The 27,432-nt window shown below is 30.6% G+C and overlaps 1 protein-coding gene across 9 annotated transcripts in view; it reads right to left on the bottom strand.

Annotated features, from left to right (window-relative positions):
• LOC118187366 (uncharacterized) overlaps positions 1-27,432 on the bottom strand; it is a 554,527-nt gene that overhangs the window by 149,898 nt on the left and 377,197 nt on the right. For 6 of the 9 annotated variants that reach the window (XR_015038239.1, XM_085806623.1, XM_085806622.1 and 3 more), the window contains 3 exons: positions 11,283-11,328; positions 5,640-5,661; positions 3,554-3,616 (listed from right to left, as the gene is read on the bottom strand). Coding sequence is in view for 8 of the 9 variants with exons in the window: in XM_085806623.1 (XP_085662749.1) it covers positions 3,554-3,616; positions 5,640-5,661; positions 11,283-11,328 (131 nt within the window). In the remaining variant the exon portion in view is untranslated. The remainder of the gene's footprint in view (positions 1-3,553; positions 3,617-5,639; positions 5,662-11,282; positions 11,329-27,432) is intronic. The other 3 variants (XM_085806627.1, XM_085806626.1, XM_085806628.1) reach the window with 1 other exon arrangement.

Here is a 27,432-nt window from a genome sequence, read left to right as displayed (position 1 = left end):
TACATTTATAGTGATTCAACGCTATATCGCAAAACGAAAACCTGTGCTAAAACAATAGTCCTTCAGGGACAAAGCCCTTTTGGACTAATAGTCTATTTCTGCACCTTAATTTGAAAAAAAAATGGTTATGGTGTTTGCTAAATTGAGACTGATCGAAGACAAGCCGGAATTTACTTAGTAAAATATTTATGAAGTGATTAATTGTTTAGAAAAGAAATACATGACCCAATTTATTTGAAATATTACAGTGGATTGCTAATGCAATTGTAAAAGTGACATTTGTCTGTAAGTAAATTAGTTTCAAATCACAGTCTTAGGTAAAACTTGTGAGATATAGCTTTGAATTATGTCTGATACTTAAAAACTTAATAAGGAAATTGAATAAATTTCAGAGCAAAATTAAGTATCATAACAATCATTAATAAATTATCCGTTACTGCTCTTCAGAACATAAGCAGTCATTAATTTTAATGAATAATCAGTAGTTAATCATTAACATTGCAATGTCATAAAATAGATTTATTTTTATTAAATTTCAGGTACTTAACAGAAGACATTTATAATGTAAAAGGAAAATGAAAAATTCAATTAAAATTAATTTAAACAGAAGCTTATATAGGAAAAAATACTGAGCCTAAAATAAAAATTTTTAACAAAACTAAAAAATATTATCAGAAAAATGTTAATTAAACTCTAGAAATTAGATGTTTTCGCTTGAAATTACCTCCTTTACGAATAAAGAGTTCATATTTTTTAATTGCAATACGTGCTAAAAATTGCAAAAGAATGTGCAGTTTTGAGGCTTACAGCAGATTTCTAAAGAACACTGTAGTCTAAAAAACATTCAGAACATTTCTTATACTTCAAACTAAAATGCAAATAGTTTGATGATTAGTTATCTAATTAACGTGTCGATAATTTAATTAGAACATTCAACTCGAATTTGATTTCTTCACTTCGTCGAAAAGTATTTTGTATCTTGGGGAATGAAGTAATGGTCTTAATTTAAGGTTTTTAAAGTGAATAATTTGATTTTTAATTATCTGCTAATTTACGAAACTTGAATACAAAAATGTTAAGGTACTGTTATATATAATTACAGTGTAATCTTAATGTTTCAAGATATTTTCTTAATTTATAGAAAATTAGAATTTATGCATTCGATCATTATGCTGAACAGTTTGGATCACATTTTTTTTTACAGTTTAATAATCAATTAATGATAGAAGGTAAGGCAAAAATAAAAGAAATACGAGTACATGAGTGAGGAAGAAATTATACTATGAGATACATGGCATTTATTTTTATTTGTAAGAATAATTTTCAGCTTCAATAAAAAAACTGAGAAAGGTATTTGATCCTGGGTATTCAAAATATACTTAATGGAAATTAGGGGAGATCAAATTGATGGGGCAAAGATGAAAAACGTAAATGACTATAAATAACACTGAAACGGCAATTTCAAACAAAATTACTTTAATTAATGATAAAATGAAAAAAGAAAGATGAATATTTATCATTTTAATATCAGTATTTGAATAAAAGTTTACCATATTAATAAAAGATAGCTTTCCTAAAATGATAATTAAAGCAAATTTTTCATTTTTTTGAATAAGTTTCGTTTTCTGCGGTTTCTGAGTATTATTTCAGATACTAAATATAATAATAATATAGTGATGTAAAGTTATGTAAAAACTGACTGATTCACTGCAGCATACAGTTATTAATTTAAAAGAAAAATATGACTTTAAAATAGTCATATAATTATCACATTACCAATATAAAAATTAAACTTCATATTACACAGTAGCTAACAAAATTATTTATAACTACGTTAAAAATATTAAGAAATACACGTATGGCATATTTTAGAAGTTAGTTATATAATTTAAAGCAATTAACAAGAGATATTGTATTGTTCGACTATCCAAAATTTTAAATAATTGGTTAAAATGATGTATTAAAAATCGTTTATTGATTTTATATTTAGATAGTTATATAATATTATATAAGTAATATAGTTATATAAGTAATATATAACTAATATATTACTTTATGTTGCTTATTATAAATGACATCAACTTCTAAGAACTTGTTGGATTATAAAACGTGAGAAGCAATTGTATTCATTATAAAGCTAAAATTTTAGTAGAAAACACTTAGATAAAATTATTATGAATATATTTCTTTATACTAATCGATTAAAAGAAATATATTCATAATAATTTTATTTAAGTGTTTTCTAAAATTTTAGCTTTATAATGAATACAATTGCTTCTCACGTTTTATCTAATTACAGATAAATAAATATGATTTGAAAGTAATAGTCTTTAATTTACCGTTTTTTATGTTAGATATTTTTATTTAAGACATTTTAGGTTTAATAAAACAAACAATGCTATTATAAATGCGCTAACTATATCTTCATAAGTATTGAGTTCTGATGAGAGATACATATCGGGGGGCAATGATCTGGGAAAAAAGTTTAATATTCAAAACTGCTGTTTTCCATCTTTTAGTATTTTATTGCAGATTCTCGTGATTCAAAAGAAATTCTCTTTACGAAATCACTACCAGTATATTCAGGCTCACATATTAACGTATTTCCTGAATATCTGTAAAAATTCAATCATTTCATATCAAGCATTGGAAGCATTCCATATATAAGTAGTATTTTGAAATTTTGTCTTTAATTCTCTAAACATTAGTTATGATGTCCAGTTATGACGTCACACTGGATGCAAGGAAAATAAATTTTATTTTGAATGTTATAAACATGAAAACAGATTAAATTACTGTTAATTTACTTGTAAGCGTGCGAAAATATTGTGTTTTATTGTTTTAACAATTCATGAAGAAAACATATCATTTCAAACATGCACAACTGTACTATTATCCGGCATTTCAAAATGATGTTCAAGCCAAAAGCACAAAAATCGTTAATTTACACATAATAATGAATTCCCCTATCGTAAGTCACAAATATCATGCCCATATTAGTTGTAAACATATTAGTAGTAAGTTAAAAGTTCATTTTACTTTTATAAGTTATAATGCTTTCAAAATATGTTTACTTTTCTTGCACCGGCACGAGGAGATTAATTTTTATTAATGTTTTTCTTGAAAGTTTATTGTAGGTGTACAGTTCTTTTCACACATTTTTTTCTACTCAAAGAGAAGATTATCGCTATTCAATACTTATACGGCATTTAAATTACATTCGAATACAAACTGTCCTAAACATATTTTCCATTTTTATTTTTAATTTCTTAATTAAAATGTTTGATAGTCTTTATTAGACTAGAAAGAAAAAAATCTCTTTCACGTTAGAAAGATTTCATACTACTTGAAAGAGTTCTCTACTTTATAAATTTTGACCTAAAATTAAAGTTTTTAGCAATACTCCAAATGGAATACTTTTTCTAAGCGATCATCCTGATCTTAATAATATACAATGTCCAGCAATGTAAATTTTCATCTTCATTCATCGACTGCATAAATCATGGGAATAAAATATTAAGAAAATAAATAATATTCAGGTTTCTGTACTCACGCTCGCAGCTTATTCAGCTTTCTTGGCATGTGATTTTGTAAGCTATTCGAAGTGCGAGAATGGCTAGAATGAGAACGATTGCGTCATATAAGAATGTTTGTTATATATTAGAATATCTGATATACAAATTCAAAAATTAAATAGATAACTTAATTGTTTAATACTACATAAATGTAAAAATATGTACTATAAAATATAATAAATATATACCATAAAATAAAACTTTAAATATTTGAATTTAAAATTAGATGCAAATATTTAAAATTAGATGCAGTAATATGAAAAAATTTCTAATTTTACAGCATAATATTGCTCTATATCCATAGATATTATCAAATATTACAAATAGGATATAATACTTGTGTAACAAATGTAATATAGAGAAAAATCAAATAGCTGAATTCGATAGTAAAAGAGTATTAACTGCAAACCAACAAAAAAGATTTCCATAAGTGATATAGTACATTTTTATTCGAGGTCATTCAGTTGTTGGTTGCTCAAGTGCAAAAACAAGTGTTTGCGACCCTTATTAATTTAATATTTTCATGTGCAGTGCTTATTTTTGTGCCTGGATAAAAATCATCAAAAATTACCTTTATATCATACAATAATAAAAAAATCATTTTTTAGGCAAATCGAGTGGATTTCTGATACATTACAGTTATCGTGGCACACTGAATCATTTCTTCGTCTTCTGTTTAACCACAAGAAGATTCCCGCTGTCTTGATTCGATCGATCATGTAGCGAAATGATGGGTCTTCAGTGACCATTCTGCGAAGTGATCGGTAGTTGACGCGTAACGAGCGGTGCGTTTCAATTGAATACGAAAATTGTGAAACTAATCGCAACGGATGTCGTTTCGCTGCTAACGATCACTAAACGTTTCAACTGAATGAGGCCTTTGGTTTTCATTTCCACACTACTGAAATACTCATATGCAACTTACAGTTCGTATTTTAATATTTGCACATATAGATATATGTTATTAATTTCTGTTAAAAACGGATATCGAAACTGAAACTGTCTATTTGAAACTGTATTTAAAAGTCCTTATGGCAAATTATTATAAACGAGACTTATGCATTATTAAAATGCCAACTAATCATTTGGGCTGTAATTCATTTCACTTTTAATTCTAAGTAAATCTTGTGTAAACATGTATCAGCAACAAAATATATTTTGATACTTTCTGTCCTTACGTCTTTAAAATATATTCTTTTATTTCTTTTTTAAGTTTTTAAATGAGATAGGGCTTTTTTATATTAGGAAGTTTTTGTTTTGTACTTTTATTAACTTGTTTTTGGTATTAGATATTTTACGGTTTATTTTATAATAGGAAGTTTTTGTTTTGTACTTTTATTAACTTGTTTTTGGTATTAGATATTTTAAGGTTTATTTTGATTAAAAGTAATCAATTGCTTTAAAACTAGAATCTAATCACATAATTTATTGGCATTATTATGTCATTATACACTTCAGAAGAAGGTGTTCTGTACGATAATTACGAGTTAAAAAAGGCTATATTATTTCGTCTTGATAGAACGTCTTTAAGCCCACTAGCAGCCGTGCGGTAAAACCGCTGAATACTGGTAATTCTGACCTGGGTTCGATTCCAGGGGATCGGGCTGGCTGCATGAGCGTTTTCGTGGTTTTCCTCCAGTGTAACAAGTACATGAGCCAGTTCTCCTTAGAAAGTTCCCTACGAAGGCATCCCTTCCCTCAGAGGCAAATAGCGGAGTGTACTTTACCATAATTAATTAAACGAGGAATGCCTAAGAAAAATTATTGCACTAAAATGGAAGTGGAAAAGTGGTTTCGTTATCGAACAAGATTTAATCTCTAGTTTTAATTTTTCTCAGGAAATAAATATTACTGCTTCCTGGTGTTTTCAGCAGTAAATGTGATGATAATTACTTTTTGCAATAAAAGTAATAATAAATTTTAATAACAAAACTGTAGTGAAAGTGATATGTATGATTGCAAGGAAACAGTAGTAGCAATAATAATAACAATAACAAAAATAATTAATGCAAATTAATAATAGTTATTATTTATAGTAGCAAAAATTGTTATTGGTTGCTATACCTTTGTGCATCTTGAACTGAATCTGAAATAGTAAAATAAAGAAGAGTTAAATACGAATATAAAATCATTAGATAAAAAATACATGCGGTAAAAGAAAAGAGATGGCTAAGAAGGTCTAAAAATATCATAAAGGTTATAAAGTTAAGTTTACAATGGTGCAAATTCGTTGAATCTCGACTTACAAAAATTGAAAAATTTAGTTTAGTTTCTTATGGCAAGTTAGATTTTTGGTGTGGAAATATTTTATTACTTTGCTGAATGTATGGGCTAAGTAAGCTTTCGTTTCAAGCAAAATTAAATTACAGTAAGAAAGATGATATGAGATTAGAAGAATGAGTCAAGAACATGAAGTTCGGGACTAATAATAAAAAAATGCCATACTGTTTTGAAATTTCAAATAGTTTTAAAATATTCAAAATACACATGAAAAAAAAAAGCCAATGAAAAAAGCAAAATTTTAGAGGAGGGATTCAAGTGACGTAAATTTTTAAAAGGACTTATTTATTATATAAACTACTTATTTTTAAATCTACGTGGTTTGTTTATTTAAAAAATGTGTAGGTTAAATAAAACTCTGCAAATTTAAACCGAGTCATTTAAATCTAATTCACTATAACTGAATAAATTATCTTGCATTTAAATGTTCACATAACCTGATTTTAATTTTTTTAAAATTATAGTGAACAATATAAAAGTAAGTGTAAAATAGTTGAAATGGTGCAGTCTGAGAAGTAATAGTAAAGACGAGCAACAGCAAGGAATAAATTAAAGAAAGGTTGAATATTAAAAAAAAGCGTATGCAAGATAAATATGCTGGAGAATAAAAAAAAATCAGAGATGAGAAATGAGAAAATATGGGAACAAAGGAAAAAAGCAAATGAAGTTTTAATAAATGGAAATTATAGCATATTTAAGTATTAAAATGAAGAGTAATTAAAAAATTAATAACGCAAACTGATGGTGACGATGAAAGTATGAAAGGATATAGATGCGAATGAAGAAACATTAAATTCATTGAAAAACAGAAAATTTTGAAAATATATTTTGCAGAATGAGCATAAAAACAAAGAATTGATGTCATAAAGATTTCAATACAATGAAACAGTTAAAAAAACATGAATGAAATTACGTACGAAAGAAAAATGTTAACTTCTGACAGACTATTTAGAACACAAACAAAATTTTGTGAGGTTAAAAATATGAAGATTCGATTTAGGTACAAATAAATTTCATATTAAACGGTGAAGATAATCAGAACATTACCATGCTACTTTTATCCGACAGTACCCAAAAAATATTATATTTCAAAGAATATTCTTCCGAAATATTTCATAGCAACGGAAATTAAAATGCGTTATTCGCTAGAACCAAATCAGCAAAGACATAAAAACGAAAATTTGCTTAAGCCTGTGTTAATGGTTTAGCTACCTCTTTTTATTCTGATTCTAACCTGAAATGACTGATATATCGTCATCGTAAAAGAATTTTTTTTTAACTTTTCATACTTAAACGTCCCCTTTTAAATTTATTTGCACGCCGCTTGTTTTTAATTACGTCGCTAAATTACTTCTAATTAAGATCCGTTATGAAACGGGTTTATTGGTAGTCTCGTGCTTTTCAATTAAAGGCGCATTTTAATGCCGGGGATTATTGTCACTTGTCGAAGATAAAAGCTTGGAGCGCCAATCGAAAGATTAGTTTTGCTTTTATTGGAGAAAGGATTTTCTTGACATTAGACTGTAGAATTGTGAGTTGTGTGTTCTTTTTTTCGTTAGAAAAGACTAAATTGTTTCGGCAGAATGGCACATTTTAGTATATAGAGGATTACCATATGAGTTTCTGGGCTACATTCTTTGTGTAGATCTTTCCCAGATAGCGACTTTAGGAATGGAGCATACAGCACATATTCTTGAAACGTGAAAGTTATTTTAATTATTACAATAAAGAGCTAATTGAAAAGGTTGAGTGAAAACACTTTTAGAATACTTTGAGATTAATTGAAAGAAGAACAGAAGACTGATATGCAAGCTCGAAAGGAATATTGGTACTTCGAAATAATGTCTATTTTCTTTAGAAGAAATGAAACTGTAACTTAGAATGAATTTTTATATGGAGTGTGTTGTATTAATGTATTTTACTTTAAAATAGGAACTTTAGAGTCATTTCTCTCCACCCGGATTTCCTCGTAATCATGAAAAAGACACGCGTATTTTTTTTCCACTCCACTTCCATTTAGTTTGTTTCGCTTCATGATAAGCACACGAATGAAGGCTGACTTAACCTACAGTCTCACATAAGGTGTCGAATATAGTGAGATGTGGTGATGAAGACACACTTTACGATCGCAGACAGCAATGGCCTTGAATTTTTTAAAGAAACAGACTATAATACATAGTGAGAATAAATTTATAATATTTGACTTTTGACAACTGTCACTTAACTCTTTTCTCTATCACTTTTGAATGTAGAAAATTCTTTATTTCATTTTAATAAATTTATAATCGCTTATAAATCTAGATTTTTGTCGATTGTAAGAGTATAAAACACAGTAGCATATAATACAGTAAATTTTAGAAATTGCAAAGGAAATGTTTTCAGAATTAATACTAAAATTTCTAATACAGCTCTTAAAGTAAAGCATTTGCGGAAATTTGCAAGAAAAATTATTTCAAAATTTCTGGAAAAACCTCGTTTGACGCTTGAGATTAATCTTGCTCATTTAATGACTTTGAAAATTCTGAGGATAATTTTTTTTCCAGAGTTATAATGTTGGGAGTTCTTTGGGCAAGGGAAGAAAGAGCCAACTTCTCTAAATTAATTTTACAAGAAACTATGCTTTAAAACGAAAGTATCGTTGCCAATTTTGCTCTAATGAGATAACAAAAACTTTTACCTTTCTCTTTTAATTACAAATCTGAAAAACTGTTGTTAGCTGTAAGTCAACATATGTATAATAGCATATCCCTATAATTGTTATTATTAGTGTCATGTTATAATGATGTTATTATGTTGCTAATGTCATGTTATTATGCCATGTTATTATAATATATGTATAATAATGTCGTATAATAATGCCCAGATGTGTCGTGATTTGTGCTGCTAGTATATCTCGTAAAGAGTAAATGTTTGTTCTAAATAGCTCACAATTTAACGTAGCATGATAGTTTATCTAAAATAGATTGTATTACTCCACATTTATGAAACTAATATTTGAACGTATCTTCTATTTTTAATAGTTTTATTGATTTTATTATAATGCTTTTATTCTTACTCATTTATATTTTTGATAACGATATAAGTGCCGGGAAATTATTCCACAAAAATTAAGTGATAATTCAGTACCGGATTAAGGCGGTTAAATGCCCTAAACACTTTAAAGATTTTAGTGCCCCCCGGGCCCCCTTAAGTTTAAGACAGTTATTTATCCTATCCTTTCTCTTTCGATCTTGGTTTAGCTACACCATACAATCCGTGGTAAAACTGATAATGAGAAATTGTTATGTTGATTCCTGGATATGTTTCTGAATATCAAGAATTTAAAATTAATAAATTTTGCAATCCATTCTATTTTCTCTTATCTTTTACGATTTCCAGTTTTGTTTTAAGGCTACTTCATTTTCCATCTATTTTTTCATCTGCTGGTTGTGTGTAACCATACTGGATATGTTTAAATACAGCTCTTAGATAAGACATAACTGTGTATTATAACGTATGTATGCATGTAATTAACTATAATTTTCAGAATCATGGGGAACTCCTCATAATAATCAGAGAAACCTGACTTTCCAAGAAAATTTGTCATCCCTGTAAAGCAGCTTTAAGTGCAAAATGATTGCAGTTATTGAAAATTAAATATAAATATCTTCACATTAGCACAATTTATTCAAAAGATTTGAAACTACATGTCATGTGTAGTTTCAAATTCATGTGATTTGTGCATTCATATGAAAATTGATAAAACAGGAAGTGCACCCAGTGCTGATCTCAGTTTGTAACTTCTGCTAGTTGCGACACCAAGACTTTTGTTTAGTTTGAATATCTTTTATATTTAAATTACGCCCCTGATATCGATAATATCTGAAAGAAACATGAAATGAAGTAAGAACATTAATAACAGAAATGTCAATATTTATACCACCACCACATACGCAAACACATAAGTTGTAAGAATCTAGTTTTCTACTGAAATTCAAGCCAAGTACGGTGGACTGCATTATTTAAATCTTCTGCTATTTTTTTAGAGTTAAATCTGTGGACTTCACATTTCATTTCTTTGATTATATTAATAAAATAATTCTATAATTACCCCTTTTATACAACTAATTACTTGATATTCTTTACAAAGTTTTCTCCTTTCTTTTCTCTGTTTCGTTTCAGTAGTAATGTACATTTTGTGTTCTGAATAAATCTATTTGACAATTTCGAAATTTCATCAGCAAATTGAAATCAGTAGCGTTGGAATATAGTTTCAGAATTAAAAAGTTTTTTCTTTCTTTATTATTAGCGTTATCTTCAATTCTTTCAGTCTCTGATTAGTGATTATAATGTGCACATTCACATAAATCCATTCTGTGTCGCATTATAGTTCTACCACGCATTGTGTATATTATTTCTAAGCTTCAGAAAGGACTTTTCGCATTCTTCATTTATAAACTTCCATCGCAGCATGCAGTTTATTAAAAAAAAATGAATTGGCTGAGAATTCTATTAATTGGGTGGAGAAAACGTGTCTTCTTTTGTCAATAACAATGTTTAAATATATAAACATTGACTTCTCTACAGCTTACGAAAAAGTAACTATTTATTTTAAGTGTAAATATTCAGGGGAATGTTTTTTATATTAAAATTTTGATTCAATTTTGTTTTAAATTTTCTGATATTCTAGTTGAAAAAAAAAGTATTGTCGATGGATTCTCGATGGAAACCGAATCAGGCACGCATACCCAAGCACCAACCAAAAAACAAAATATCGAATGGGACAATTATTATAATAATCACATAATAAATTAAACTTGATAAAAATAATTTTCATTGAATTCAAAAAGTATATAAAGAAAAGCTTTATAATATGTTTAAACATGAAATGAAGTAAGAACATTAATAACAGAAATGTCAATATTTATACCACCTCCATATCATATATGGAGCTTTATAATATTAAGCTTCCTCTTTCAACACGAAGCGTAAAAAGAAAATCGTGCTAAATTCGAAGTTCCTTCCATATAGATAATATGAATATCTGAAAACAATCATAGATTCACGATTTCAAATATTTACTTATATTTCGAATAAGAAAAGCTCTCATCCCATCGTGACTCTTGAACACCTATTTTCACTTTTTTATTGGAGTCTTTTCTGGCTCGGATAATCCTTCATACCTGGTAAACACGTAACCGAAAATGTCTCTTCTGGTTCGCAAATAACCACTCACGTGATCCAGGGCGAGAATCCGACCCATGTACCCAACCAGGGATTTGAGAAACCTTAAAATGCGATGTTTTGCGGTCGGCATGGGAATAACCGTGGTGCAGGGCAGACAATGATTAATGGACCCGAGGAATGAAGGAAAGGAAAAAAAAAAGGAAGAAAACCCTTAAGAACCACAGGAGTGGTCCGTTGCCATGACAACCGGTTGACGCTTACCTAGAGGTCCCCTGGAGGATCTGGTGGCTCTTCGGTTATCTTCCCCCTAGAAAAAGGAAAAAAAAATAGAAAAGTAAGAAGAGGATAAGAGATTTTTTTCCCTTTACATCTATTCGCTTCTTTTTCAAATGTATAGAATTTCTCGTAAGATTCTGAACCTGATTCTTTTAATCATATTAAATACTTTATTGATATTATAAATGAATTAAAATAACGGAAAAGAGAAAAGAATGTTAACATTATTTTGTTCACCCTACTATTATAAAATACTTTTTTCTATACTTTTCTTTTATAAGTTTATATACGTATACATCCAAAATACATTACGTGGAAAGAAGCATATAGTTCAAAATTTAAATATAAACCACATATATATGCATAAAGAATCATAGTAATAGATCAAAAATTATTTTTAACCAGTCCTGCTCTATACCTGCATGAATATTTTATTAGAGTTCCATAAACACATGCTTTATTCCATTCATTATTGGGCCCACCAGCGGCCGAGCGGTAAAGTCGCTGAACACTGGTAGTTCGGTCCGAGGTTCGAATCCCGCGAACGGGCTGGCTGCATGGGCGTTTTCGTGGTTTTCCCCATGTGTAACGTGTATACGAGCCAGTTTCCCTTAGAAAGTCCTCCACGAAAGGCATCCCTCCCCTTAGGCAGATAGCCCTCGTGTGCTTTGCCATAATTAAATACACACACCCCATTCATTATTTTTATAATATTGCATATATATATACATACGGAATACATTATATGAAAAGTTTGAATTGTATAATTCAAAACACCTGTTAACTACATATACATGTACAAAATGCATTACTTAGATATGCTGTCTATTAACTAGTGTCTATTAACATTATTTATATGCTATTTACTGTCTATTAACTACTATTAAATATCTTATTAGAATTCCATAAACAAAATATAAATCGAGATCTATCAGTTTTCCATCTTTTTTCATATTTCATATAGTATATTTTACCATGTATTTTGCTAATACATTTTTTTGAAACATTGTTACACAAATAATGACTTGAAAAGATATCTAAATATGAAATTTCTCCTATTTTTGAATACTTTCTTATTTGTATTCCTAAGCTTTAAGTAATTTCTTAAAATTAATTGCTGATAACCTCCAAAGAACGTATACGATTAAGAAACAAAAACATAAAAATCTAACAAGATAAGTTTAAGGATGTGATTTTACGATTTCTCCGAATAGAGCGTTTCTGCTACAATGAATGGATAAAAATCGAAAACCTCATTTCTTAAGGGATAGATAAAACTTTGAAAATAAATCAGTCGCTTTGTATCCAAATGACTAGTGTTCATTTTGGCAGATTTGTGGAAACGTTATTTTAGATTCGACATGTTTTTGAATTAAAGGTGTGAATTGAAGGAACTTTTTCTCTAATTGTTAATTTATTTAGAGCATTATTTAACCTCGTTTACCTTAATGAAACTCATGATTCATTATGTGGATGAGAGCTCGTTTGATTCCGTCCCTTAATATACTGTTAATGTAAATTGGAATACAGATAAGGAAATAATTCTCATGTTTTGCCTAAAAGAATAATATAATGTAGGAAAATCACACATGGATTTTATTTGATTGATACGAAAATCTCAATTTCAAGTATTTTCACATTAACCTATTCCTTTTGCTAAGGTCTCAGTTATATCACCATGCGTGGTAACGTTATAAAATTAATTGTATGAAAAACTGCCAATGGAGAATCAAGGAAGGATGTTAAACGCATTAAACCCAGAGCAATAAATTTCTTTCTTAAATGAAAATACATTCTTTCTTAATGAAAGAATGTACTGCTCCAGCAAAAGATTAAAACGGTGAGCCAATTAAGCTAAAAATTAAAATTGTAAATTATACTTTACAGTTTTAATTTTCCTTTCCCTGACTGCCCTTAATTTTTTATCGTATTTGTGCATGAAAATTTTGGAATACTTTTATGTTTTTAGGTGTATGTTTTATGATATGCGGTATTGGGATATTTTAAATGCATGGAAACTCAATGATATGTTTTATTATATAAATATTAAAATTATTACAAAAAATATAATTTCATGCTTACTGCAATTAATTTACTGCATTAATGTGATATTCTACACCAAAATATGCTCGTGTAGTTTCATATCAGTACAACAATGCATTTATATAACCATGTCAAGTGAAAATCTCGGTATTGAATTATTCCATTTGACAAGTATTTTCTCAAGTATTTGAAAAGTATTTATTGGATGATTGATTATGGGTTATACAACTCAAGATACCAAGATTCATCTAAAGTAAGGGAGACCTTCATGGAGGATTTCTGTGGAATTAGATTATTTGGATACGGCAAAGCGCGGAAAGCCTATTTGTTAAAGGGGAGATGCTCTCATGAAACTTTTGAAGAAAGATTCATGAAAAAGAAATTGACCCATAGTCTTATTACGCATGGCAAAAACGATGAAAATAACCATGAAGCCAGTACTTTTACCCGCGTCGAATTGCCAGTGTTCAGCTGTCTTAGCCTGTTGGGCACTGGTGAATCATTTCCAAGTTCAATATTTTCGTCAGAAATAAATTCATGAGACATATGAGACATTTCTAATAATTATTTAACAATAATAATAACAATGGACTTCTTACAAGAACTCAGCTAACAGTCGCTAACAGTTTTTCAGTATTCTAGCTTTCAAGGATGTCCAATTTAGCTAGGATATTACAATTTCATAACCATGCACTAGAAATATTTAAATTTTATATTGATAATAATACTTAGTTTTTACAAAAGACGGTTAAGATTTTGATGTGATCTTGAAGAAACCTTTCAAGAACTCTGAACGTTTTTAATTAATTCGAGGAAGAATTGCTACTCCAAATTAATTTTTATACTATTTGTAAAACATTTCAAGAATAAAAAATAATATTGTAGAGAATTTACAATTGGACTTTTAATTTAGTTTAATTATTTTTTTAATATTTTTTAAATTACAAGTTTTATATATGCAGATATGAGAAAATTCATGAATCATGGGACGGGGCATAGTGAAAACCTTATAAGTATGTGCCTGAAGCCATTTATTTCTTTCACATATATCATGTACAAAATTTCTCTTCATTTGCTATTGCTTTAATGCTTTTTCTCTTAAAACGCTTTACTGTCGCCAAGCCTTTTTTACCTTGAAGGGGAAGGATATGTAAGAATAAGAATTTAAAAGGAAACTTTTAACAAATTAAATTTAATTGGAGCAAATTTCTAACTTAATTGAAAGTAGAATTAAATTTCTACTATTGCAATTTAAATATATCCCCTCTTCAAGGATCCGTTGCGAAATCTCTTGCCCAATCGCTTCTCAGTATTCAAAGAAAGGATCCAATCCTTTCAAATACTCCACTATTTAGCACGCACTTTCTTTCGCAGCTTGCAGTTGCCTGTTAAATCGCGTTTCTTCGCTAAGCTGCATTTTTCTACTATTTAAAACGTAAGCTGCGTACATAGCAGCCCCAGTTATGCGTCAATCAAGGATAATAGCTTAAGAAATTAATAAATTATGTTTTGAACGTGACGTTTGTCTGTAACTCCATCTTTACATCTATGCAACATCTGCAGGCTGTCTTCTATGATGCATCTTATTTGTGTGCGAGCTACATCTCTTTGCAAAATTTCGGCCATGCCTAAAATGTGAAATGGTTTTATCTTTCGCAAAATCTACAGCATGATATATATATAAGTTCTTGTTTATCTGTTCGAATTACCCATGTTTTCGATCAGAAAGCTATCAGCCATATTGCAAATATTACTAACAGCTTCTGACGACTATTGCTTTTGAATGACAATGGTATTTGGCAGTTCATAAGTAACTTGGTAATAAAATGTTTTCTTTTTCTTTCTTTCTTTCTTTTTTTTTCTTTTTTTTTTTCTTTTTTTTTTTTTGTGTGTGTGTGTGTGTAAGACTATGGTATAATGATTAGCTCATCGAGATAGAGTAATTATATGGTTCGAGTTCGAGTAAGAACACAGTTTATTTTCGATGATTTCTGACTTTTAAACTTCGAATATTCCATAAAAAGTTTTATACCTTTTGAAAAATTTACAAGGAGGCTCTTTGTTGAGCCTTTTAGAAAGAAAAGAGAATTTCCGAGCCATAACCAAAATTTATATACCCGTTATATTTTCACACGATACTTGTCGTGTCATCAGAATTATGTCATTCCATGGCCTCCTCCGTACACTTGAAAGGAAAAAAAAAGAAGAAAAAGTCAGTACTCTCCACAGACGACGAAGAGAAGTCCTTGGACGGCTCCACTCAGGCGGGGGTGATACGGGGAGGTGTGTAAACTATAGACATTAGGTCATTCATCACTCCCGCGGCTCGTTTTCTTGACGGGGGTTGGGGATTGGGTGGAGGTCGCAGCGGCGTTTTTAGGATTGCATTTCTGCGTTTTGCAAATTATACGGAGGTGCCGTATACTTAGTTTGCCATCGATGGAAGAAGAGATTTTTCCCTTCTTGAGTTTCTCATACGCATTTGCAGGGAAGAGGAAAAGGAAATTTCCCTAATTAAGGGAGAAAGTTTTGAAACCTGCGAAGTGCTTAACTGTTTCATGTACACTATAGATAACAAATGATTATGCAAAAACAAATAAGCCTGTGCAATAAAAACTTGTGTATATATGTATATATATATATCGAACATAAATATTTAAGATTTTGATAGTATTTGCAGGATAATTATGTATAAAATCATGCTAGATAATGTTTATTTTGCCAAAAATTATTACCTGCTTAAAATTTGTGCATATCTGAACATTATGCAGTAGTTTCATTTCTTATTCTGGATTCGAACACACAAATATCAGCAAGGAAGTTGCCTTCGCTAACTTGCCACACCAATCGGGCGATAATACTCGCAAGAAAAATAACGCAAATCCTTAAGATAAAGGTAAATTTAGATCATTTTCATTTACTGCGCAATCATTTTATTCAAAGCCTTAGCAATGCTATTCATATTTGAAACGTATTAAGATGAAAAGAAGTGGAAAAATAACTGTTTGCATGAAAAAAAAGACCTAAAAGGAATGGATAATCGAATTCACTAAAAAGATTCATCCCAAAAGACATCAAAACTTATGAATGAAATCCTTATTCCTCAAAAATAAATTGCATGATCACTGCTATTATAGATTTTATATTATTTATAGAATGGTTTGCAACGTACACTCAGCTATGTTTGAAATTTTACTAAGAATCTTAAAGAACGTCATTAATTCGATTATTTTCATAAACTCAGTTATCAGTTTTACGAGCATTTATGTGCAATCGAAGAACAATATACGGAGGATGTTTACACATTTCTTCCGAAATGTCGCATGCAAACAAGCTGTGGATTGAAGGATATGTTTTTGAGCTCTCTGTAGAAAAATTCAAAAATATTGGGAAATGCATGGTATTAAAATTTCTAAATGCAAAATTAGCAAAGTTATTAATAGGAAAGGAAAAAACGTTAATCATTACTTCTACATGAAAAGAAGATTCCAAACGAACATCCGTTTTAAAGTTAAATCGTTGGCAACAAGAGGAATTACACATCTGTAGCAATAATAAATAAAATAATAAACCAAATTCTAGAATTTAAAAAGGGAAAAAGCATAATGTTCGCCAGCTTTTCCTGAGGCACATGGCTTTACTCAAAACAATTTGTAGAACCCTGTATCAAAAGCGTTTAGCAAGAGATAAGTAGAAATACATTGCTACTTTTGATGAAATCAGGGTTTGATGAAATCAGTGTTACCGACTTTACTAATAGAAGAAGAATGGAAATCGATATACCTGGAAATTTTACAAAACGCCCTTCGTCATGGAATTCATGATGCAGAGAAAAGGCTATAAGATAAAACATTTAAAAAATACTCTTTTTATTTTAAACATTAAATAAATAGGCCCAAAGTCGTCCTAAAAGTGTGTAAACACTCACTTTAGATGACTATAAAGTAAGATAAGCAACTGCTGATATAAAATATCAAAAGTTAATTGCATCTGTTTTAAAATTTCAATTTCAAGCTATGGATTGGTAACATTCATTGAAAACAGTAAGAAATGTGAACATGTTTAGCAGAAATTTTGTTGAAAGTTGGAAAATTAAAAGAATTTCAACGGGGAGGACGTATCCAAGGCACTACACGATGGATGGTTATATCATTTTGCTCCAAACGTTTTGCGGATACGGCTTAATTAAGAAACGATTTGACATCACAATTCCTTGTAGAGTAACTGCATTCATATTTGCGCATGACATGAGGATCCGATTCTCTATGGCAAGAAATTTAATTACTTAGGAATTATTAAAGGAAAACTTACGAGGGAAAGTCATGGGGTTACAAAAATAACCATGAGTAATTCCAAACATTATCATGAGACGGCAACACTATCATATTTCATACCGATTCAGTGAAAAGTGCCATATATGCTAAAGAGTGTTTGAAAGCAGTCTGAAAATGGCTATCATATTCGGAGAATGTACACTGCGGGGGAAGGGAAGAGGACAGAAATTTGGTTTATATGTTGTAAGATTTCAGCCTGTGTACTTTAAAGTTACAGTTGAAGTGAGGAACCTTAAGAACTGATAAGCGAATAATTGAGTTTGTGAGACAGAGAACAAAACGTGAGAAGGGTTAAATTACCCTTTATTATTCTAAATAAATTTTAACAGATGACTCCTTTCTCGGAGTTACAATAAAGCCTCCACTTGGGCTTGAACTCAGAAAACTGAGAACTAAAACTTAACTAATCTAACTAAAAAGATATAGAAGTTATCAACAATTCTAACAGAGTTGGCCCCTTAATGCCAAATAACGGCGAAGCTATCATGGGCCTAAAGTACGGCTGAGCGTAATAATAGCTTAAGAGAGGGAGTAGCCTAAAGAGGCGAACGCGCACTAGTCAGAATCACTGGCTCTCTCACGAAGTCAGTAGAACTTTACAGTTAAATACTTGTCCTCATTCGCATTCAAACGCGATTCTGAAACTACGTTCTGGCCGGAAGTTGTAAGTTGAAATTCAGGAATATAGGAAAGAAACTTTTAACTAAAGATTAACTGTTAGAAAAATTAGCATAAACCTTACAATGTTATAAGCAATAACAAAGCCAAATGTGTTTTATGCACTTTGTTAAAATTACTTGGAAGTGTGAACGATGACTTTTTTCCCGCTCCTGTACAATGATAAAAAGGGAAAGGGAAATAGGTTGCTATAAATTAAGAAATTCGCCGAGTGAATTATTCTTGGCGCAAACTGAAAAAAAAAGTACCAAGATAAATTTTTGAATTTCTCTCTAAATTTTGTTCCAAATTTTACAAAAATGGAATATTTTAGCATAATTTGAGTCGTAGACTCGAAATATGGAAAAACAATTGGCATGTAATTTCAGAAAAAGTCCGATTTTGTGTCATGCAATTTAAATTTCGTTAATCGGCCCCCTAGAACGCGAAATAGGGAACTGTCCCTTTTTACTTCCTTGTACGAAGTAAAAAGGAAGTATTGTAATTGCGAAAAGTTTCAGGCAGCATATTTCAACGAAAATATCCATTTTGGCCGCTTTCGAATGCAAATTAACGATGTGTTTGCGTGACATCTGTACGTAGAGAAAGAATAAAAGACTCTTTTCCTCCATAAAAGTTATAAAACTGCTTTAAAATAAATTCTGAAGAGAATTTTTCGTGGTGTCTGTAAGTACGTACGTATGTATCTCGCGTAACTCAAAAATGAATAGCCTCAGAGCGTTGAAATTTTGTATTGAAGACTGTTATAACATGTAGATGTGCCCCTTCCTTTCTGGTTGCAGCTGGCCGCACCAAAAGTATATATATATACATACCCACTCTCGGTGAGCTGATGTTTTATTCTTATATGTTAGTAAATTCTGCATTTTTTGCTCTAAAAATGATTAAATTATATTGTTCTTTTCTTCCGGTTAAGGTTTTTATGCCTTTAGGAAATCTGCAAGCACTATTTGTAGAGTTATCAACAATTTAAAAGCTAAGTGCGGTTAAGCCTAATTCTTAAATAACATGCTGATATGTTTGTTTACATTTGAAACAGCAGAATAGTAGATTTGTTGCCAATCTAGAGAGACTAAGCTTCGCAACAACAAAGATAACGCCTTCATTTATTATTGCGAATTAAATCATGCTTAATCCTTTCTGGAATTTTTTCAAGGAAATAAGTGTTTAAGATTTACTTCGTGATTTTTAATATAGATATTTTGAATTTTTGCCTTGTAGCGAAGTGAGAACTGAATTAATTGAATGAGAAATACTGAATTGTCTGTGAAAAACTGTTTCCTTTTTGTTTTGCTTGCTTAGTTTTTTTATACATCGTTCTAGATTTATTATAATATTTGAATAGGACATGTGGCGACGATTACATAATTCTTCAAACGATATAAATTTTGTGCATTCTGAGTTACAATATGAACGAAATATAACGCTGTTAAATGCATCTAGCCCCAGAATGTCGCTATGGTAAACTAATATAGTGAATTTTAAAGAGTGCATTTATTCTATTGGGGGTTATGCGCTATCGATGAAGTAGATTTAATTCAATCTAATAAGTTTAAATGAAATGCAAGAAAAAATGCATATAATTTAATATTCCGTACAAGGAAATCATGTGGTGTATATATCAGATTTTTTCCCCCCGCAGTGTACATTAGAGCAACAACTGCATGCAGCGCTTTACCTGGAAGCGTACTGAATCACGGCACGTTCTTCCAACGACAATACCATACCTCAGATGGCATGGCCAACCTAAAAGTATTTTATGCATTTTTAATAACTTTCATACAGCCCCAAGAAAACCTTCTGATTTACCTTAAGTGATTCTCATTCAAGGATTTTTAGCTCCTAAGTCATTTTCATTCTCCAAGCGAATTGTTTGATTACTTCAAAGTTCTGTTTGGAGATACACATGTATCAAGGATGATGAAGACATTGCATAAGAGGTCCGTAAGCTAAGTCAGCAACAGACTTGGAATAAGCAGATATTAGGACCCTCATAAATCGGTGAAAAATATTTTTAGAGTAGGAAACAGTCGTGTAGGAGAAAACTATTGGTTGCTGCGCGAGCATTTCAAGCAGTTTTACATCATAGCCCTTTGTATACTATATGTTGATTACCATATGTCATTTTCATATTTCTAAAGTAGTAATAAGGCTGAAATGCATTTACGCGTATGGATGTTTTACACGTATTGATTTAATTATTCTTGTCATCAACTTAATTATGCTGTCATTTGCCAGACTACATGCAGTTATCCTGATCCATAAGGATGCATTGTATTGAGTAGAGGAAGCTATGATTATTATAAACACAGAGGATAAGACTTCTGATCAATGCAAATGAGCGATCAGTTAAAAATACGTGGATTTTACGAGCCTAAACTAGGTAATCCCAAAGTTTTATTTTATTCTAATGTTTCTGTTTTTTATATTTTAACTTTCTTAAGTTACATCTATACGTCATTATATAAAGTCCATATCAATTGCTCCGCAACTGTAGGCAAATCAAATAGACACAATCTCAGTTACGGATTTGGAAATATAAATTAATCACAGAAGTAAAATATTCCCTCCCCTCCTTTCCCCCAAATCTTAGAATATATAATTTAGAAGCGAAAAGAAATGAAACATGTTTTGCTCTGAGAAAAGAGTGAGAACGTAGACGCAATAGTTGAAAAATGACAGACAAGGGAACGTAACATAGAGTAACATTTTTCTTATACAAATCTGAATGCAAAAGTACGAGACTATGTTTCGGGGAATGGAGGACTGATAAATCCATCGCACAGAAATATTGAACTCTCAATCATGCATTCACATTTTCTTTTATAAGATCCCTGATTAGTATAATGGTCAGCGCTGATTTTATTGTATTGTTGGGCTCTCTTTGGAATTCCAGAGAAGACTTGGAATTTTGTCAGTGTATCGCAATTGGGCTGCATGGGAGCACTTAAAATACTGATGAGACAAAAGTCTGCCAAAAAATTGGTGGAAAGCGAAGAGAGATGGGAAACTCTCGAAGTATTTCTCCCGAAATGTTCTTCACTAAAACTGGGATGAGAATTTCTCGTTCTTGCGGGTGTAAAATTAGTCGCTTTCTGTAATGCACCTCGGCAACGTTTCAGTCGCTTCGGGCAATAATTTGGATGACAAGACACTAATGACCAATGGGCATTGGGGAATCCCGACGAATGTATCCGGCTATTTAAAACAATAACAATCTTTTTTTCTGCCGGAAGTGTCTAAAATATCTCTACGAACTGAGAATCCGATTTTCTTGAAGCCTTCTACAAGCATAAAATTTATGTATATTAGTTAGCAATTCAGCAGCCATTTATCATTATTTTTTGAAATTGATAAACTGAAGTTTCTTTTCTGCTTTTTTCATCCCTCAATAAAGAGCATAAACGGGCTCTTTTCACTTTGTTACAGAAAGAATTATGAACAATTTTTCTCAAATTTTTCTCTTTCCCTGATTTCATGTTCTCACGAAATCTCTGTTTTATTTATTTCTTAACTCTGGAAGGATGTTTATTAAAAGTTTCGAAATATATTTAGTTCAAAATCTTTTATAATTATGCAATTTCATCTCGCTTTATTTCGTTTATTATTATTAGGCGAGATTTTATTTAAAGGAATGTTTCTTTCAAGAAGAATAATACTCGCACGAACAAAATAGTAAGTATCATAATAATCATGTTCATTTACTAAATGCTAAGTGTACATTTCATCCATAAAAAATCAATGTAAGCAAATCAATGTAAGCAGTGATAATAAATAATAAAAAAACTAGAGCCTCCGAAAGTTAAATGTAAAAATTTGCAAATTATTAATAAATATCTTATTATATAAGTATTACTCTATAGTTAGCAAATATCTTCTTCAACTGTTGAATATAATGATCCTATAAAAGTGTAAAATTCCTATATATTTGAAGAACAAAGTATATCACGAATATAATGCTTTTTATGCCATATTGTCTTTACTATAGATAAAGGTTTTACATAAATATTGCAGGCCTCTCTAGGTACAAAAGTCGAATTTATCATACGAGTTAGATAAATATATAACTGTTCCAAAGCCTATGAAAATTAGACATTTTGAATGAAGTTTGACTTTTATCAAATAACGTACCTCTCTAAGAGGGTGTAACTTTCATTTATTGTGTAGAGTTTTCAAGAAAATATGGCTATCAATTGCTAATCTGGCTTTTAAAAGAGTTTGTAGCATAAAAACAACGAAAGCGTTAAAAGCACTAACCTTTCTGACAAGAATTTAATTCCGGACGAAACCGCAGATTTAGAGCTTTCAACTGTTTCGATAGTGGACTTTCTAAGAACTAAATGGTAAAGGAATAAGGAAAAAAATAAAAAGAAGCTAACAATACAAAAGATAGGAACAGAATATAGATTCGGATCTGAAAATTCCTAAACTTTACATTCATTTGTAGTCTTTGATCGTATTCGTTACGTTCAAGAAAATGTAACCTTTCTAAAATTGCAAGGAATTATCGAGCCCTGTGCGCACTCTCGTTGTGTTAAATCCTTAACACATCGATGTGACAAATGGAGGGTTCATGGTTCAAATCCAGGCGAAAGTAAACTTGATTTTTCATGCTTCCTTCTCAGAGAAACAGCTATCTTTATAAAATAACTAAATGGAAATTCTAAAAGAAGATTAAATTTTGCAATTGTAGAAAAACATATCGACGTTATCAGAAAGAGTTTAGAATTTCATAAAGAAACACAGTTAGAGCTACACATTTTTGAGTGACATAAATGAAAGAAAAAAATGACGTAATGTCTAAAAATATTGCCATTAAAATTAGCAGAAAAGTTTTAAGATATTACTTATATTTCAATAATAAAGATGAATATAAATTGACAATGGCAACTACCCGATTGTCATTAATATTCACAAGAAGAATAATTTATAGTTAGTCATACTAAAAATTTCATAGCCGATAAGATTAAAATTTAAGTTTAGGAATTACAATAATAACTAAAACACAGCTTCATTTGATCGATAATTACTCGTTATTTGCAATGTTCCTTAATTCAAACCAATTATTCGACGATTTGCGAAAAGTCATTTCTTTATTTTTAAATACGACATCGTCCTAACAATTCAAAAAGAGACTTTTCAATCTAGCTTAGAAGTTAATTTCTGAGAAACCGCAATCTCTCAGTGCATTCCGCGAAACTGGAAATATTTAATGAAATTAAACGTGCATAAATATCCCATAGAAAACCCAAAAGAGAGAAAAAGAGAATTAAAGAAGGAAGAAACGAAGAGTATATATATATATAAAAAAAAAAGACATTATCTGCTTTTAATGGCTGTGGGAAAATTCCTCTTTATCCGATCTCTGAGAAAGAGGAAGAAGAACAGAAAGATTGTTTGATGCTGGCGAAAACTAATTACTTCTTACGACTTTTTAATCCTGCTTTTGTTTTCGTTTTTGGAAACAGACACCGCAATTTCACCCACCTGAATACTTACTCACGTGACCGAGGGGAAAAAGTGAGGATGGAATAAAAAATTGCGTTAAATAAGCAAAGCGCAAAAAACCGCAACGACCTGTTAGTTTTTTTTTATGTATTTTCAGCCGCCTCATTAAGGTTTTAAAACGCTGGAATCAGTGGCTTCTCAGATGACCAGAGGTTTTTGTGTCACGATCTTTTAGATGACTTTTTTTCTGCCGTTAATCGACATGCCGAGATTTAAAAAAAAAATTTCTTTGCGGTAATGAGATTATAAAGGATTTAGACTCGTTCATCATGTACTCCATACAAAAGACGATTTGGTTAATCTTTGGATATCCTACCATTTAAATAACTTAGAAGAAACGGAATTTTTTTCACTGTCAACCTAAGCCGTCTTTACAAATCCTTTCAAACAAAAATTTAGGAAGTTTGGATCAAAAAATTGTTTTTAACGAAAAGAGGAAAAGGTTTTGTTTTAGAAGACGAATTCCGGGATGAAATATGAGATCTTACCACGATAAGCTAATTTTTTATGCTGTAATCTTCAAAAGGTTATTATAGAAAAGTTTGCGGTGTAGAAAATGATAGGTATGTATAATTTTTAGATGCTGTATTTTATCAAAGTTTTCAAAAAGTTACTAAGTAGCGGATTTTTATTAAGCACTCGAACATATTTAAAAGAAATACATTTTTATTGAAAGCAAGCTCATGCATCTAAAGCTTATGAACTTTAGAATGAAAGTATGATCACAGCAGTACCTCAGCTATCAGTACATCTAACTAAAAAGTATAGAAAGCGTTTTGCCGACTTTTGTCACGCATCGAAAACAATTACTACTTAACATCTTTTACTGAAATCATTTACATTTCTACAATTAGATTGTTACGATTTCTAAAATATCTAAATATCTAAAAATTTCTCTTTGTGAACAAGCAAAAGTCGATCAAAGAGTAATGTAAAATCCACTATAGCTCCATAATTGCAAACACTAGATAAATGTTGTAAGTAGAAGCATTTGTCCTTTGCCACCTAACCTATTAATACTTTTTATCTTTTGTTGCTGCAAGTATACCATCATGGACAATCAACGTGACAAACACTGTAACAACAATCTGCAGTAATCGGATTACTCATCGAAAAATTCCGCAACAACGATTCACTGAAGCTGTTACTGTAGACTGTTACTTTTAAATAGACATTTCAGGACCTTTTCGATCCTCTCCTATTAGCAATCGTTACACTTGCGATCATACCGCATAGTTCTTATTTTCTAAATTAAAAAAAAATCTAAAATGTCAGTCTTCATTCATGCGCATTTTACGAAGCAAAACATATTAAATGGAAATGAACTGAAAAAAAAAAAAAAAAAAAAAAAAAAAAAAAAAAAAAAAAAAACCAATTAGAGAACTTGATGATTTACCACACTTGTCATTACCATGGTTACAAAACAAAAGCAGGCAGGAAAAATGACTTTGAGGTGACAATTTTGAAATAAGAGGTTATAGTTTATGAGAACAACACAATGAATCAAAGCAAAGCATTGTGATAATTTCAGAAGTTCCGGCATGGTAAGTGTGACATTCACAACCAGTCTCAACCGTCACAAGCGAGGAAAACACCTCAGTCATTGAGAAACTTTTCTAATATGTCAGATGCATCACCATGACATGGATCACTGGCGATAAAGGTATGGCAAAAGGATCTGCTTTAACGCTAATCCAATGACTAGAATGCAGAAACATTTGTGCTTGTTGGATCACATGTCTCTTGACAGTGCAGATAACGCAAATCTGGAAGAACTATGTGATGATAATAAAGTTTTTTGGGGACTATCTAGAAAATTTTCGTAGCGTCATCATATAAGATGAAACCTGGCTGTTTCACTTCGATCTTGAGAGGAAAACGCAGTTGATGGAATGGACGAGGATTCTGTCATAGACACACAGATTACTGTAAAGACAGTAAAGTAAATGGATCATATATTGAGTGACACTTCTAGAGGACCAATGCTTGTACTTACAAAATTTCATTTCTGTAATGCCTTTATCGAAATATTGCGTTACTTCCTGACCGACCTCTGTAATTAATTTACTTTGAAAATATGTATTATTTCTTGGATTTAAATATATTTTGAGTCAAACGATACTTATAGTTTTCTGATGCGTACTGTTTAGAAGTTTTGATATGTACTGTTTAGCAGGAAAAGATAATTTCGTAGTCTGAGGGCACATTGTGCGAAAATACATCTTCAAACGTACTGCTGATAGCTGATTTGTTAGCTAAATAAATAAGGCAAAGCACTGGAGACCTATTTCCTAACAAAGAACAATGTGTTCGTGGAAGAATTAAGGTTACTTATGTGATTACGGGAAAACACCGAGAGTTATCGGCCTTAGAAAATGGATGCCTTCTTGGGGACTTCTTAAGGGAACTGGATCGTATACACGTTACACTTGGTGAAAACACGAAAACGCTTATGCGGCCAGCCTGTTCGCAGCGTTCGAGACTCGAAGTGAACTACCAGTGTTCAGCGACTTTACCCGCTCGGCCGCTGGTGGGCGGAAGAATTAAGAAAAATTTGTATTACAAGTGCGCGGCTGAAAATGTTATAGGTTTATAAGATGATATTTCAATTATATGAAAAGCACCATAAATGATTTTTAATTCTATCGAAGACAATGAAATTGAGAGGACCACGCCAAAGTAAAATTTAAAATTAGGCGAAAAAAAAAAAAAAAAACTTTATTTTAGAGTAGGTTTTGAATAAAACTTTATCGATTTAGAAGGCGATCAGACACAAATCCTTCTTGTTCAGGAGAAAAAAAAATGCAAGCTTATAAGTTTTTTTTGGCGGGGGGGGAAAGCTTCTGAAGAGAGATTTATGTCTGATCGGCCTCGAAACAGATATAGTTTTACTCAAGAGCTACACCAAAATACAGTTGCTTTCTTGCCTAATTTTAAATCTAGCCAAAGTACTGAGATTTTATTGCTAGGGATAATTAGATAAAAATGAACATTCTTAATTCATTTCATGGTAAATGATTTCTATAATAAAAATATTAATTACTTCAATTTTTGTTTCAGTCATTACAAAGTAGGCGTATATATCATATATGCCTCAGAAATGGTTACGAAATGATGGCGATATTTGTAAAACTATTAGTTAGATGTATTATGAAATATATCCAGTAGATAGATATATTATTAAAAACAAAATTAATTAAAAATATTACGAAATATATGCACTATTTTTAGCTTCATGGAGATTTTGTAATATGCTTTCATGATTTGAAAGAAAAATTCCAAATCTTTTATTCTAAGATTGGAAACAGCTGTAAGAATTCACAACTTATCAGCCGGCATGTGTGTTTAATGCTGAGTAGCGTGATGCAATACAAACGAACATAAATTAGCTTGAAAAAAATGCTGAACTGTATTTAATGCAGGTAAAAATGCCCATGGCTCGTAGAATTGTACTGAAATCTAAATAAGTAAAATTATCAAAAGATATTTAATTTTTCAGACGACAAATTGTAGCTGTCAACATAGCTAAAAACTGAAGCAGTGATTTTATACCTTGAAAACAGGATCTGACA

Source organism: Stegodyphus dumicola, chromosome 12 (genome assembly GCF_044657685.1).
Source record: "Stegodyphus dumicola isolate Sdum_Otavi_A_Nest chromosome 12, ASM4465768v1".
Lineage (NCBI taxonomy): Eukaryota > Metazoa > Arthropoda > Arachnida > Araneae > Eresidae > Stegodyphus > Stegodyphus dumicola.
The sequence above is the reverse complement of the archived record's forward strand: the minus strand, read 5'-3'. Positions and strand labels throughout refer to the sequence as shown.